Source organism: Culex pipiens, chromosome 3 (assembly GCF_016801865.2).
Source record: "Culex pipiens pallens isolate TS chromosome 3, TS_CPP_V2, whole genome shotgun sequence".
NCBI classification, from domain to species: domain Eukaryota; kingdom Metazoa; phylum Arthropoda; class Insecta; order Diptera; family Culicidae; genus Culex; species Culex pipiens.
The window spans coordinates 14,318,078-14,333,152 of NC_068939.1; the positions used below are offsets into that span (position 1 = coordinate 14,318,078).

At 43.0% G+C, this 15,075-nt stretch overlaps 2 protein-coding genes across 2 annotated transcripts in view; one reads left to right on the top strand and one right to left on the bottom strand.

Annotated features, from left to right (window-relative positions):
* The window catches only part of LOC120429770 (mucin-5AC), a 32,023-nt gene extending 24,170 nt beyond the window's left edge, over positions 1–7,853 (top strand). The window contains exons 2-5 of the mRNA XM_039594827.2: positions 2,399–5,887; positions 5,962–6,135; positions 6,191–6,600; positions 6,663–7,853. Coding sequence (XP_039450761.1) covers positions 2,420–5,887; positions 5,962–6,135; positions 6,191–6,600; positions 6,663–7,641 — 5,031 coding nt within the window. The 5' untranslated portion in view covers positions 2,399–2,419 and the 3' untranslated portion in view covers positions 7,642–7,853. The remainder of the gene's footprint in view (positions 1–2,398; positions 5,888–5,961; positions 6,136–6,190; positions 6,601–6,662) is intronic.
* A 3,172-nt stretch (positions 7,854–11,025) lies between these two features.
* LOC120429771 (mRNA turnover protein 4 homolog) lies at positions 11,026–12,171 on the bottom strand. Its single transcript, XM_039594828.2, has 2 exons — positions 11,981–12,171; positions 11,026–11,918 (listed from the first exon to the last, which is right to left on the bottom strand). Exons 1-2 carry the CDS (start codon positions 12,006–12,008, stop codon positions 11,098–11,100), a joined length of 849 nt encoding a protein of 282 aa, XP_039450762.1. The 5' UTR covers positions 12,009–12,171; the 3' UTR covers positions 11,026–11,097.
* Positions 12,172–15,075: the final 2,904 nt, after the last annotated feature.

A 15,075-nucleotide genomic window follows, 5' to 3' on the forward strand; every position in this document is an offset into this window, starting at 1 on the left:
AAAGATAAAAAATTCGGTATGTCTGATATTTGGCACCGTGAAATAAGGGCTCTTTCCCGACATTTTGCGGGGTATACCGAAATATTTTGTCGGGGGGTCTAGAGCAACTTATTTTTTTGAAGATTATTTTTCGATTTTATTGGATATTTGTTCAAAAAAGTCAAAGAAAATCGTTGCATTCATGTTGATACCACTCAATTTTCTTATGAATATGCCTTGGGGACTCTAACCAACCAAATTCGTATCCGGGCAATGTGTTGCTGTATTTTCATGACAAATTGTACAAAGAAAAGATTTATTTTCGGTCGTATCGGGGTTTCCAGCTTGGATTTTGGAGTAATTTCAAAGAATGTTAGAAATCTGGTAAATTTGGTTCGATTTTTTTTATTGGATGTCAAATATTGGTCAAATGTAGTTGGTTAGAGACCCCAAGGCATATTCATAAGAAGTTTGAGTGATATCAACATGAATGCACCGTTTTTATGTGACTTTTTTGAACAAATATCCCATAAAATCGAAAAATTATCTTCAAAAAAAAAAAGTTACTCTAGACCCCCCGACGAAATATTTCGGTTTACCCCGCAAAATGTCGGGAACGAGCTCTTCTTTCACGGTGCCAAATATCAGACATACCGAATTTTTTATCATTAGCTTGTTCTAAAAAACACACCGTACGATACAACAGAAAATGCAAATTGCTTTATTTTTATTTTTGATTTAAAACACTTATTTGTATTTAAATACATCCAAAAATAAACATATGTTGCAAATCACGACAAAAAAAAATCTGAAAGGTGTGATAAATGTAACTCTTTTATGATATGTCACATACATTTAACTAAAACGCTTTTAATCATTTTTTTTTTATTTTGTACAGTCCAGACTCGTTTATCCGAAGTTTCGATTATCCAAAGATTTGTATGGGACTTTAGATAATCGTATAGCGAGCAAAACATTTTTCGTTATTTTCTTGCTTTCTTCATCAGATTCGAGTTCTTCGACTGCATTTTAGTCAAATCTCGCTTACTTTTTCAAAAGGTCCTTTGTACATAGGAAACCCATGGCGCATTGGTTGTTTTGAAAAAGTACTCTAGAAATATGAATGGTTGATTGCCTATTAAATTAAAAATGCATTTTTTTATTTATTTCACACCACCATTTTGGCCGCCATCTAGAAATTCTAAATAACTTTAGAGTCGTTGAGGGGTCAAACATAAGCTAGACAATCAAAAATAAGACAACGAAAAAAATAATTGATTCGATTATCCGAGGCCTTTGGATAATCGAGTCTGAACTATAATAAGATTTTTTTTTCAATATTAGAAATTTATCTCCCTAATTAATTCGGATCACATTTGATTTTGAAAGTGCTGGTTATTCAGTCATCATTTCCAAAACAGATTATGAACAGATAACAGATTACTCTAGACAAGAAAATGGCAAAATAAACTAATAAAAAACAATTAAAATTAAAATTCTTAAAAAAAAAACAAACCCCTTCTACCAGCGCTCAAGAAATCAGACACCGTAGTGAACCCAAAGCTCAGCCAAGATCCGGTTTTGATCGCACCGATGGTCACGCCAACGTCGTCTCCACCGCCGCCGCCTCCAAGTCTAAGCCCCGAGTCTGTGTGTATGTGTGCGTGAATGGAAGAATGTGGGAGTGAAAGTGTTTTTGTAACACAAATCATAATATAATATATAATACGAAGAGCTGATGCCAACGACTAGCGGTGAGGCAGGTTCAGACCGAGTGCAGTCTCATGGGAAAAAGGGTCCAACGCCGCCGGAGCCGGTTCGGTGACGTCACATTTGGCGCGAGATTTTAATCATCACGGTTGTGAATGGTTGGTGGCTGGGGCGGCGAAGATTACCGGTTTTGATCCGGCCGCAATAAAGCACGACCTTAGGGCTCTTGTTTTGCGACCATGCGGAAGTTGGGTCGTTGGGAATGTGACCTAAAATTTCGATTTTACATAATTTGAGAGAAGCAAATGTGATTAAAAATCCAAAAAATAACCTATAATTTAATTCTGTTAAGCCACGCCCAACAACTTTTCCTCGAAAGAAGAGTAGAAATCCCCTTTCCAAAGCGTCACGTGCACACGTGGGAGTTGAAAACAATTTGTAAAGTTGCGCCTAATCACAGATATTAGCGTGTTAAATACGAGAGGGTGCGCGATTTTCATTTTCCATGATCTGGTTAGTGCAATTCAAGCGTGGCCGAACCCTTTCAAAGAAACTTGTGTACAAATTTGCGCGCGAAAAGGGAGAAATGATACGCTCTATCGATCATGAAGCACGTGGAAAACGAATGGAAAAAGGCCCGCGTGCTAAACGACTAGAAACCGTGAATGATTAACGCTTTTCCTTTTTTTTCTGCTCCTTTCAATTGCAGTGATTTGCAGAAACGTGGAGAATGGCGAGGGATGTCGCCAGCAGACGGCACCACTGGTACCCGGCGGTGGCGCTGGTGCTGCTGAATCTGTCCGCCCTGCAGGCCGGTGAACGGTGGTCACGCCAGCTGACCGACTACAGCCATGTGCCGGGCAATGATTGGATACCGTTGGCGAGGCCTGGCGAACGACAAGCCGGGGCAAAGGTGTTGAACTACTTTGACCAGACTTCGTTCCTGGACAACAGTGCCCAGCCGCAGCATCATCAGTTCAGCTACCAGCAGTTCCCTCCGCAGTCGAGTCGGCTGGTCTTCCCTCCACCACCGCAGCAGCAGCAGGTTCAGCAACAGCAGGACTTGGATGCGGTGTTCAACCAGCAGTTCAACCATCAGAACTTCTTCCAGCAGCACCAGCAGACGCAGTTCGGCGGAGGTATCCAGACCATTCAGCGGCATCCACTGCCACCGTACAGTCCACAGTTGCCGAAGGAATCGCTCGTCCACGAGAAGCCATCCGTTGTGGAGCAACCGTTTCAGTTTGGCCAACCCGCTGGACCGAGGCAACCAACCCAACAAGCTAACGGAGGAGTATCCCAGGAGGAAGTTCAGCTTCTGTACGTCCCCGTTGAAACGCTGTACAACCAGAAGCAACCTGCACCGGACACGAGTCGGTTCAACCCACTTCCGCAGCCAGTGAGTGCGTCGTTGATCAACGACTTCTACACGGCTGCGACCACCACGTCCAAGCCACGAACCACCCAGACTCCGTACACGACCAAGTCAACCACCAAAGCGACGGTCAAGCCGAAGCCGAACCAACCTCCGCTAGCGATGTTCATGTACAACGACGACAAGTCCAAGATTTCCATCACCGATGCGCTCGGAAACCTCAAGAACGTCGGCCAAATCTCCGTCCTGGACAGCTTGAGCAAGAACCTCCCGAAGGTCTTCATCGGCCCGTCAGGTCTTGCCCCGCCCAAGGGATACTCCAAGTTCGAACTGCCATACCTATCCACCATCGAACAGAACCGCTTCGACCGCAAGCTGAACGACCTTCCCTTCTTCGTAGCCCCGTTGAGCTACAAAACACCCAGCGGATTCTCCAAGATCCCACTGCCATCACCCCACGTTGGATCGGTCATCGTCCAGCAATCGACGGCCAGTAGCCAAACCAACAACTATTACCGCCAACCGGACAACATCGAGTACTACCAACCGGCAACGCTCAAGTTCTCCGACATATCCACCAAACCACCAATCACTCTCCCATCGGCCAAGCCCCAACAGTACGAACCGGATCACTACACGTCCCCAACGGCCAAACCAACAACCGACCGCATCACCTACAGCCGCGGAAACACCCAAAGCCCACAGGAAACCTACCGCCAGCCACAAACCTACAACAGCCTCAGCAACCTTCCCAATCGGCACATAGTCAACGAAGAGTACTTCAACCTGGCCAAAACCAAGAAACCCGCCGTCCAAACCACCGTCTCCAACTACACGCCCAAAACCTACAAACCGTTCGAGTTCAAACCCATCCCCGAGCAGCAATACCCAGAACCCGAGGACCAAACCCCGGTATTCACCACGCCCAAGCCAGCTACCACAACCGAACGTCTGCCGACAACCCGCCAGGAAGAGTCCCGCATGAAGGCCTTCTTCAAGGAGGAAAACTTCCGTAACCGCCGCCCGTACACCCCTTCAACGCTCCCTCCAACCTACGAGGAGGAAGACAGTCCGAACAACAACCAAGAACAGGAACAACGCTTCGTCCACAAGTTCAAGCTAGTCGACTCGGTCCGTCCGCAAACCACCTCCACCACCAAATCCGTCATCGACAACGCCTTCCTCGATTTCTTCAACCAGGACGGCAACCAGCAAAACGAAATGGTCAAAACCGTCGTCTCGAACACCGCCAACAACAACGCCGGTCAGCAAATCATCCGAAACAACTACTTCACCTCGAACGCCAACGAAGCCGAACCGCCGAAGCAGAAGTTTGTCAGCACGTACTTTGCGCCGACGACGTCGGGAACGAGCACGACGGCACGGGCTACCACGACCACCAGCACGGTCGCGCCCCAAACGGATGCCTTCTTCCGGGACTTTGACGAGAAGAGCAGGTTCGCTTCGCGACCCGCCGTCGAAAACCAGGAAGCGTTCATCAACCGGTACACGGAGTCCTCGTACGTGAACAAGTACAAGTACGAGACGAACACGAACGAGGCGCACTACCCGGTTGAGGTGGTGACCACGCAGGATCCGATTCGGCACGACGAGGTGACCACCGCTTCGCCCGATCAATCGTACAACATTCCGTCGGAGCTGCCCCCGATCAGCGCGAACCTTCCCGGCCTGGTCAACTCGCTCATGGAAGACGAATGGGCACAGAAGAAGGGCGGCGAGCAGGATTCCCCTACGTCCACCACTACCCGAACCAACTTCCGAAAGCAGCAGAGTTACCGCACCACTCCAGCGCCAACCACGCAGGAACCTTACGTCAGCGAAGTGACCACTCGGCGCACCCGCGGACGGCGCCCAACAGCCAGCACAACAACGCACTCGGACGCTCCAGCTCCAACTCGAGGATCCGTGAACCGAAGCCGATCTCGGTACGTTGCCTCCGACGGCGAGAAGCCGAGCCGAGGACGGGTCAGGAGTCGCGTCCAGGTCAACCCACGGGTAACCAAGGAGGACGACAACCTGGAGTACCAACGCGATGTGCTGAAGCAGAACTACCCGATCATACGACCAACCGCAGGTCAGTCAACCACGCAGACGACCACAACCACCACAACTACGACCCCTCCTCCACCGACAACCACCACAACGACCACGCAAGCCACAACGATGCCGATCACGTATCAGCAAATCTACGAAGAGCAAACGGAGCGTCTGTATCCGTACCCGTCTACCGACCCTGTCGACCAGGAGGAAGTGTCGATCCCCCGCAAGGAATACTCCTACAACGAAAACTACTACGAACCGGAAGTTACGAGCACGTACCCGCAAACGACCCCACGCCGGGTCGTCCAGTACCAAACCCCTGCCCAGCAGATCGACGAGGAATCGGTCCGTGTTCTACCGGTAGACTACCAGCCGGAACCCCAGCGCGAAGTGATTCGCGAGCAACAACCCGTGTACAACCTACGAAGACAGCCCGCTAAGCAACCAGCAGAAGAAGCACCAGTGACCAGTGACGAAATACCAAAGGTGGAGATCACCCCGCGCCCCCGGAGACCCGGTCTCTCCCGGCAGCAGGTGTACTCACCGCGGACTACGGCTGCGACGGAGCGCGCGACTACCACGACGACGACGGAGGTCGGCGCGTCCAGGGGAGGTTCTCAGCAGCGTCGACCGGCGTTCGTGCGGCGACCTGCACGGCCCCTGTACACGACGACTTCCGCTCCGCCGACGACGACCTACGCGAGCCGGGGTTATGCGCCTGGCGGCTCCGACGATGAGCAGCCCACGCAAGGAACTGCTACCGTGAGTGTTCTAACAACAAAAAATTGCTGATTCAGCACAAAAATCTGCTAAAATTAACAATTTTTCTGTTACAGGTGCGCCCCAAGAGCCGCCAGGACATTCTCCGCGCGAGAACGCGACGACCAGTGACGACGACGGCCGCCGCAGCCACCACCACCACCGCTTCTCCAGAGCCTTCGGTCACGAGAGGGTTTGCGAGAAACAAGGAACTTCGAAGGGTGTCCCCAACTACTCGATCAAGACAAGAAGTATTCAGACGGCTCAACGCGCCAAACCCGTACTAATAACACAATTTGTTTTCAGCAACGTGAACGTGAACCACAACAACAACAAACGCAACAACAAGCGGACTCAACTTCGACGCCAAGGTTCCGCATCCGGGAACGGACCCGGTTCAACCTGCAGCCGCAGGAGAGCCAATGGTCTACCAAGCTGAACCAGAACTCATTCCAACCCGTGCAGGACGTAGAATCGCGCCACAAGACGTACGGCGACGAAGAGTTGCCACAGAACGAACCGGAAATCGTAACCGCGAGCGCACTGCTCAACCAAGAAGAAGAAGACGGCGAAGGCCAGATCAGCAACATCCACCTGATCAACGTTTCGGCCAAGATGGGCGGACCAGTCGCTGCTACGGGAACGCCCGGCTTGATCATGAACGAAGTGGCGCTCAGCCAAGCGCCTCCACAAGCGGAAGACAACGCTGACAACAGGTGACCCCCCTCGATAACCTAAGGTTTGAGTCTTTGCTAACGATACGTTTCCCCTTTTCCAGCAACGCCCCCAGCTTCGCGGAGCTGCTGAACGACGTGATGAAGGAATTTATCGATGAGGACGTCCAGCAGGCCGGCACCGAGGGCAAGACCGTTGAGAACGAGATCCTCATCGAAGAGGTTCCCTCGTCGACGACGGAATCCCAGCGAAGACGCAACGTCGGCAGTGGTGGTCGGGCAGGTGGCAACTTCCGCAAGCGAGGTCGATCCCACGCGGTGGAGTCGTTCGAAACGGCCGAATCTCAGCACATCAACAGCCACGTGTACAACTCTGCTGGATTCGAACAGCTGAAGAACATCGACAAGGCGTACCTTCACGGCAAGAACTTTGCGGAAGAAGCCAAGGGCGCAAGCGAAATCGAAGAAAACAACGCACAAGAAGCCACGACCGCCGGTCCAGCTCCCCAACCCCAGGAAGAACCCATCGTCACGATCCAACCGGAAGTGACCACTTCCAGCATATCAGAAACGACTCCCCTCCCAGAAACCACCTCTGTGCTCCCAGTAGAACACGAAACCGTAACGCCAGCCCCAACCCCAGTAGAGGAAGACGACGGCCACTCGGCGGAACAGTTCTACGACGACGAACCAACGCCCGAACAGACCGACCCCAGTCAGGGCATCTTCGCCGACGTCAAGCGCCAAATCTCCGACCTGTTTGCGATGGCCGAGAACGATCCGGAAACGGAAGAAATCGAAGAAGACGACCAGCAGTACCAACCGTCAGCCCCGATGGCCAGCAGTACCGACGAGCCGGAACTCGCGACGACGGTCAACCTGACCACGACCACCACCACCACCACCGACATGACGCCAGAGGAGAACCAGTTCGAACCGGTCACGGAGTCGGTCCCGAATGCCATGCCCATCCCCACCTCGACCTCGAACGGGATCACGCACGAGACGGAAATCTGCTACCGGGGGCGATGCGTCAAGACGGACGAGAAGAAGCCGAAAAAGAGCAAGTTTAAGCCAAATTAGGGGTGGAGAGCGAGAGAGCAAACTGCTGCTGCAGCGAGAGAGAAAGAGCGAAAAAAGAGAGAAAGAGAGAGCAGCGGAAACAAGGCGTAGCCTGTCTTCTTACTTCTTCTAGTAGGTAGTGTTCTTTTTTGTAAAGAGAAACGTTACGACTTATTTATTTGTAATATATAAGAGTAGAGATAAAAATAAAAAGTTTAAAATCCGAATTTTGACTTGATGAAGCTTATTTTATACCAAGAATACTCCATTTCCAAAAACAAGCCTCAGTGAGAATGTCATAATATGAGATAAATTGAGAAAAGGGGAGGAGCAAACAGTTACATTTTGAGAGTATAAAAACTTTGTCCAAAGCCAGGAAAATTCGTTTATCCCACATCGTCGAGGAGAGAGCACTATCTGTAGTCCAGTCCAGTTAATTTTTTTTATCTTTAAAATCTTAAAGTTTTAGGATTTTTAGATTTTTGTAATTTCCGAATTATTTAATTTTTTGAAATTTTTGAATTTTTGAAACTGAAATTTTGGATTTTTTTTAATTTTTGTTTTTTTTTTATAAATTTAAGAATTTTTAGTTTTCAGAGGTTAACGATTCTTTACATTTTTTAGACTTTTTGTTTTAAATATTTCAAATTAGAGGAAATAAACCCATTTTCGGCACACTAAGCTAAGCTAAGCACTATGCCACCTATTCTCTTCACTTTTGCAGTTTGTCGCTATTCAAACAACATTTTCAGATACATCAACAATTTAGAGTTGCTTGCTCTCTTTTATTTGAGCTATTTATAGCTTTGGAATAGTCAAACACATTTTATGAGAACTGTAAGTCGTGTTCGAAGTGCTGATAAGCCGATAAGGATTTGTTCAAATATTACATCCAAAAATTTTCGGAATTTCTGTAAATTTTGAAATTCATCAATTCTTTGAATTTTTAAAATTTTAGAATCTAAAAAAAAAGATTTGATATTTTATGTTTGAAAATTTTATAAATTTAAAGATTTTTAATTTTTTTGCGTTTTAATTTGTTTTGCTTTTTTTTTAATTTTTAGAATTTTTTAATCTATTTAATTTTTTGTATTTTTAGAACTCATAGATTTTTTTAAATATTTTGAGAATATTATCAATTCTAGGAAATTTTGGAATCTTAGTTTTTTTTCTATTTTGAGATATATTTTAAAAAATTTGAAACGTTTGGTATTTTTATAGTTTTTTAAATTTTTGGATTCTTTGGGTTTTTTTTTTGATTTTTGGATTTCTTTGTATTCATAAAAAAAAAAAAATTGAGGAAGTTCTAGAATTTCTGAACTTAAGAAACTTTTAGAATTGTTAGAAATTCTAAATTTTTAAAATTTAATTTTTTTTTAAATTTTTCCAGTTTTTTGAAATTTTTGGCTAATGAAACAGGCTATAATTTAGGAATTTTTGAATTTTATTTTTTGTATTTTGTGAAACTTTCACGCAGAAAAATAAGGCAATTTTGAATCAAAAAAACATTTTGTTGATTTGAAAATCAAGATTTCTGTTGAATCAACGCTAAACGTCAAAGCAACTTTTTCAAAACAACAAAAGATTTTTGTGGAATTGAGAAAATCAAGGTTTGTTTCAACGCAAAATCAGCGTTTATTATATTCAACAAAAAATTTATTGAATCAAACCTCGTACAGGCTGATCGTACAAAATATTTTTCTGCGTGTTGGAATTTTGGAAACATTGAAATTTTTCAGATTTTTTAGATTTTTGAAATTATTGGAATTTGTGATTTTTTTTTTGATTTTTGGAACTTTTGCAATATCTAAAATCTTTTCAATTACTCAAATTTTAGATTTTTTTTAATTTTGGATTTTTTTACAGATTTTTTTTAATTTTAATATTTTCAGAATTTTTTATCTGTTTTTTTTTAATATTTAAATTTTTAAATTTTTAGGAATTTTTGAAATCTTTAATTTTCTGTTTTTTTGTGGAGGATTTTTTATTTTTCTTTATTTTATAATTTTTCAAATCTTAAAAAAAAATATGTTCAAAATAATTGGAATTTTTAAAATTGTTGTGTTTCTTAGATTTTTTTTAAATTTTAAAAACTTTTAAAATCTTTGAATTTTTTAAATTTCTAAAATCTTAGAGTTTAAAAAAACAAATTTAGATTTTTTCGATTTTTTGAATTTTTGATATTTTTATGAACTTTTAGACATTTTAGAATTTATGAAATTTGCAGAATTTTTAGTAATTTATAGAATTTATAGAATTAATTTTTTATGTTTGAAAATTTTATAAATTTAAAGTTTTTATTTTTTTAGAGTTTTGAATTTTTTTATGTTGATTTTATGCAAAGAATTTTTTAAACTATTTAATTTTAGTTTTTTTTTAATCCTTGGGCTTTTTTAAACTCTTGGATCTTTTGATTTTTTTGGGAATTTAATTAATATTGGGCATTTTTGGAATCTTAAATTTTTTTGTATAAATTGTGATATTTTTTAAATTTTTGAATCATTTGGAATTTTTGACGTTTTGAATTTTTTTCATGTTTTATAATTTTTAGTGTTTTTGCAGTTTTTGGATTTTTGGCATTTTAAAAAAAATGTAATTTGTGGATTTTCTGGAATTTTTGGAACAAATGAAACTTTTAAAAATGTTAGAAATTCTAAATTTTTATATATTTTTTTTAATTTTCGGCAATTTTAGGATAGTTTGGAATTTTATTTATTTTGTACTTTGTGAATTTTTGAAATCCGATGAATTTGTTTTTTTTTTTTTAATTTTGAAAATTATATTCAATATTTTTTTTTGTAATTTTATAATTTTTTGATTTTTTTTCAAATTTTTAGTTTTATTTTTATTGGAATTTTTGAAATTTCTGACTTTTTTAAAATGTTGGATCACTTGAAATATTTTTAATCTTTCTAATTTAATTTTGTTGTGATTTTTAGAATTCTTGAAACTTTAAAAAACTTCAAAATCTTTGAATTTTTGATATTTTTCAAATCTTACATTTTCGATTCTTTAGAATTTATAGAAATTATCTAAGTTATAGAATGTATAGAATTTATGGAATCTGCAGAGTTTTTATATTTTATTAAATTTATAAAATTCCAGAATTTTTAGAATTTTTGTTATAATTAAATCCCGATTAATGTTTAATTTTGAAATGACCGACTTTATTAAAAAAGTTTTTTTAAGCCGCAGCAAACAATTTGATATTCGTTTCGTTTTACGGAGCAAGGTGGGGGACGTGGCCTCAAGTAAGCCCAAGTCCGGTTTCTTGTGGCCGAACTAGTATTGCATACAAAATGAACACCACCGGAAGATATAGGGGATCGGGAGGGCCACAGCAAACAACTTGATATTGCTCGGTTAATTTTGAATTTCGGCTGTTTTATAGGAAGAAAAGTCAACTTTTTAATATTCCAATACAGTAGATAACTTTATCTAAAAAGGAAAAATAATCTTACCAGCTAATCTTAACGCTTAATCGCTCTCCATTTCCTCATCATCATCCTCTCCGTCCTCGCTCATATCCTCGTCACTGCCATCCTCCTCGTCGTCATCTTCCTCTCCGTCGCTCATGGCCTCAGCATCCTTCTTGACCTTCTTGACCAGCGGCTTCTTAACCTTTTTAGTCATTTCGATGTCCCGCTTGTTGATCTCCTCGAAGCCGCCATCCTTCAGGTAGGCGCAGTTGATGATAACCTTGAACTTGGCCATCGGCTTCCCCAGCAGCTTCAGTATCCGAGCCTGTTCCGGCGACAGCACCTTGCCCTTTTCGCAAACGGTGAATTCCTTGTACAACGTCACGACTCCCTTGTCCAGCTTAGTTGGCATTCCCAGCGAGCGCAGATGTGGTTCTATGGCGTGCGAGAATTCCTCCAGCGGACCCTCCTTCAGGTGAACCTTCTTGGTCGCTCGGAACCCACTGCGGGCAAATTCATCGGCCGAGTACGAATCGAACCAGTCCAGAACCGTTTCTTTCGTTTCCGAAGTGAACAACAGGCCGCACTGGCCAACCATCTGTTCCCGCAGCTTCTCCAGGTCCTTTCCCAGCTTGGGATCATCAGCACCGTCCTCCCCCTCGTCACTGACAAAGTCCAACCCCAGCTGCATGACCCGGTTCTTGCCGAAGAAAAACCGCGAATTCTTCCACGCCGTCCGAATGTCCTTCAGTTTGCTGTTGCGCATATTTTGCACCGAGAACAGAAATATGTTGTCATACTTTTGCCGGCACTCGCGGATGTCCTCGATGATCTGCTGCTTGTTGGACAGGCCCTTCCGATCCGTTTTGGTTAGGGAAACTAGATTTTGGAATATCGAATTAATAACTAGGTAAACAAGTGTCCCAAAAAGGCGCACTTACTCTTCTTATCTCGCTTGGACTTTGGCATGGTGCTGTGGTGGGGGAATTCCTCGATCTATTTCACAAATGGTCACCGATTTATCACGACAATCACAGAACCTACGGCAAAACTTGAAGCGAAGAATCGAAAATCCGGTCCCGATTCCGTTGTAAACACATGTGCCGCGCGGCGTTTGACGTTTCTGCCTGCCTTGACAGTTCGTCACGCGCACCATGCTTGCACAGGGTGGTTCGTTGGAAAAAGCGATAATCAAATGCGAGCACGGAGAGAATACGTTTTGTAAAATTTGGTCATTTGAATAGGGTCCTAAAGCCCTAAGTGATTGTTTATGTACAAAGGTAAAAAACACGATTTTTTCCTGTCAAGAAGGGACGCGAAGTTATTTTGTTAAATTGATTTAAAAATCCATTTTAAATCTTTTGTGGTCGTACAAAGAGTTATTATTCTCAGAAAAGTAAGCTTAATCGTTGTGAACAATAATATCAAAAATTCATGCTTAAATGGGTACTAAAGCCCTATGTAAATGTTTATGTACAACGGTGAAAAACACGATTAAAAACCATTTCTGATCATTTTTTTTAAATTTTAATGCAAATTTTTTTTTGACATGACAACATTTTTTCGATGGATCAACTATGGTCCCCTTGGAACGAGCTGTCAAGTAGGAGCTTTTCTGTCAAGAAGGACCGCGAGGTTAATTTTTCAAAACTGATTTAAAAATCCATTTTAAACTGTTTGTGGTCGTACAAAGGGTCATTGTACTCAGAAAAATAAGCTTTATCGCTGTAAACAATAATATCAACAATCTAAGCTTCATTTTAGGACCCAATTTCAGGCCCCAATTAAACATTTAAAAATACTGAGCGGATTCGTTAGTTGGAATTTCACTACTTTGAATGTCCGCTAAGTCGAATGCTTGCTAGTTCGAACGTATTCGATTTAAAAAGCACTCAATGGTCAAAACTGAGTTGTAAAACTAATGTTTACATTGCGACCCCTTATGGTCCTAAAGCTATTTGTCAATTTTTATGTAAAATGGTAAAAAACACGATTAAAAACCATTTCTGATCACTTTTTTCATTTTAATGCAAACAAATAAATTGACAAGACAACATTTTTTCGATGGATCAACTATGGTCCTCTTGGAACGAGCTGTCAAGTAGGAGCTTTTCTGTCAAGCAGGACCTTTTCTGTCAAGAAGGGACACGAATTTATTTTTTTAAATTGATTTAAAAATCTATTTTAAGTCTTTTGTGGTCGTACAAAGGGTCATTTTACTCAGAACAATAAGCTTGATCGTTGTGAACAATAATATCACAAATTTAAGCTTAATTTTAGGACCCATTTATTTATTTTGAGGAAGATTCTTTGTAACGTTGCCGATTACGAATGGATTGCCGTTTGGCTTAAATAGGACCAAGTGACCGTCAGTGTCAAGTATCCAATCATATCGTCACGGAGTGAGTTCTGTTGCGAGTCGGTGCCGGTACCGATTGGAAGAGCTCGAGAGTCAAAATGGGAGTACCAAGCAGGGATGCAGTAGATTATTTAATTGGGTACTAAAGCCCTATGTCAATTTTTATGTACAACGGTAAAAAACACGATTAAAAACCATTTCTGATCACTTTTTTTAATTTTAATGCAATTTTTTTATTTGACAAGACAACATTTTTACGATGGATCAACTATGGTCCCCTTGGAACGAGCTGTCAAGTAGGAGTTTTTTCTGTCAAGAAGGACCGCAAGGTTAATAAATGATTTAAAAATCCATTATAAACTCTTTGAGGTCGTACAAAGGGTCATTGTACTCAGAAAAATATGCTTTATCGCAGTAAACAGTAATATCAGCAATCTAAGCTTCATTTTAGGACCCAATTCGAGGTATCTGGCCAACATGTGGCTGCTCATCGGCTTAGTAAACTCTAGTTAAATTTTTCAGCAGTATCAAAATCAAATCAAACCATCCACATTCACGACCCCCAGGTCTTTTGTGGTCTCTATTGCATGTTTCTGCTAGGAGTCCGAAGGCTTGAATGGGGAGGGCACCCAAACCTCTTTCTACTCCAAGGAACCTTCCACCCCATGGTTTTCAGCATTATGCAGTATATTATTCGAAGGATTTTAAAATGTGGAACCCTACAAGATTGTCCCAGGTTTAGTAAAAAAAAAAGTAAATCTTTCCCAGTTCCTGAGGGGAAACACCCTTGAAGAGTATCGGGGCCGGCATTTACAAAGCGGATTCAGTGGCAATTTCATTCTCAACTTAATGTTAACATGTTAAGGTTAATGTTAACATTCCATAGGTCGCCTCCCTAAGGTGTCGTGATAAGGTCCAGTTTGTGACGATACACTACTTTCCCTTTACTAAGTGTTGGGATGCGACCCTATTCGCACCCGACTGCGAACTGTCTTCGTGACAGCATCAACATCTGTCAGCCGTGCGGAGCAATGCATTCTCTCTTGCACCCGCGCCGGCTGAAGAAGTGCGATCAGTCTGTAATTACTTATAATTATACTTGATCTAATAAAAGTTACTTGTTACGGTAAACACCTCGCATTACTCGGTATCGTAACAAATTGGCGACAAGGATTACGGAGTCGGTTCCGTCCGCGGTCGTTTTCGCGACTTCACCGAGTGCTGGCTCACAATACCAAAGTGAGGTTAGGTGCGCGATGGATGACCAGGCAGTTCCGCAGCTTTTGCAGCAGAACCTGTGTCAGCAGCAGCAGTTGGCGAAGAACTTCGACGAGCTGGACGCACACACGGTAGCGTCCCACCCGGAGGCTCAAACGCCGTCGGGAGATCTGTTCGTCCGCAGCCGCGAGCCCTGCAGCACCAACTCTCACCTCACACACGTGGACCACACCGGAGCTGACTCGCACGAAGCGGTGGAGACCCGGCTGCCACGATCACAAGCGATCGTGCGCACAGGTGAGCTGGAGCAGGAACAATTACACCTGTCTTCCGGCCAAACAGCAACCCAGCCGGCCGCCAAAGAGAGTTTCAACAAACAGTCGCTGCCTTCACTGGATGACGTCATCATACCAGCGAAGGGCGTGCTGTCCGAACGCACCGACCTGTCAGTCATCGATC

Bases quoted from the DNA above. Each gene is read 5' to 3' on its own strand.
- LOC120429771 (XM_039594828.2), bottom strand. From the start codon at position 12,008: ATGCCAAAGTCCAAGCGAGATAAGAAGA. The intron at 11,919-11,980 runs GTAAGTGCGCCT...TCCAAAATCTAG, and splicing joins GTCCAAGCGAGATAAGAAGA to TTTCCCTAACCAAAACGGAT.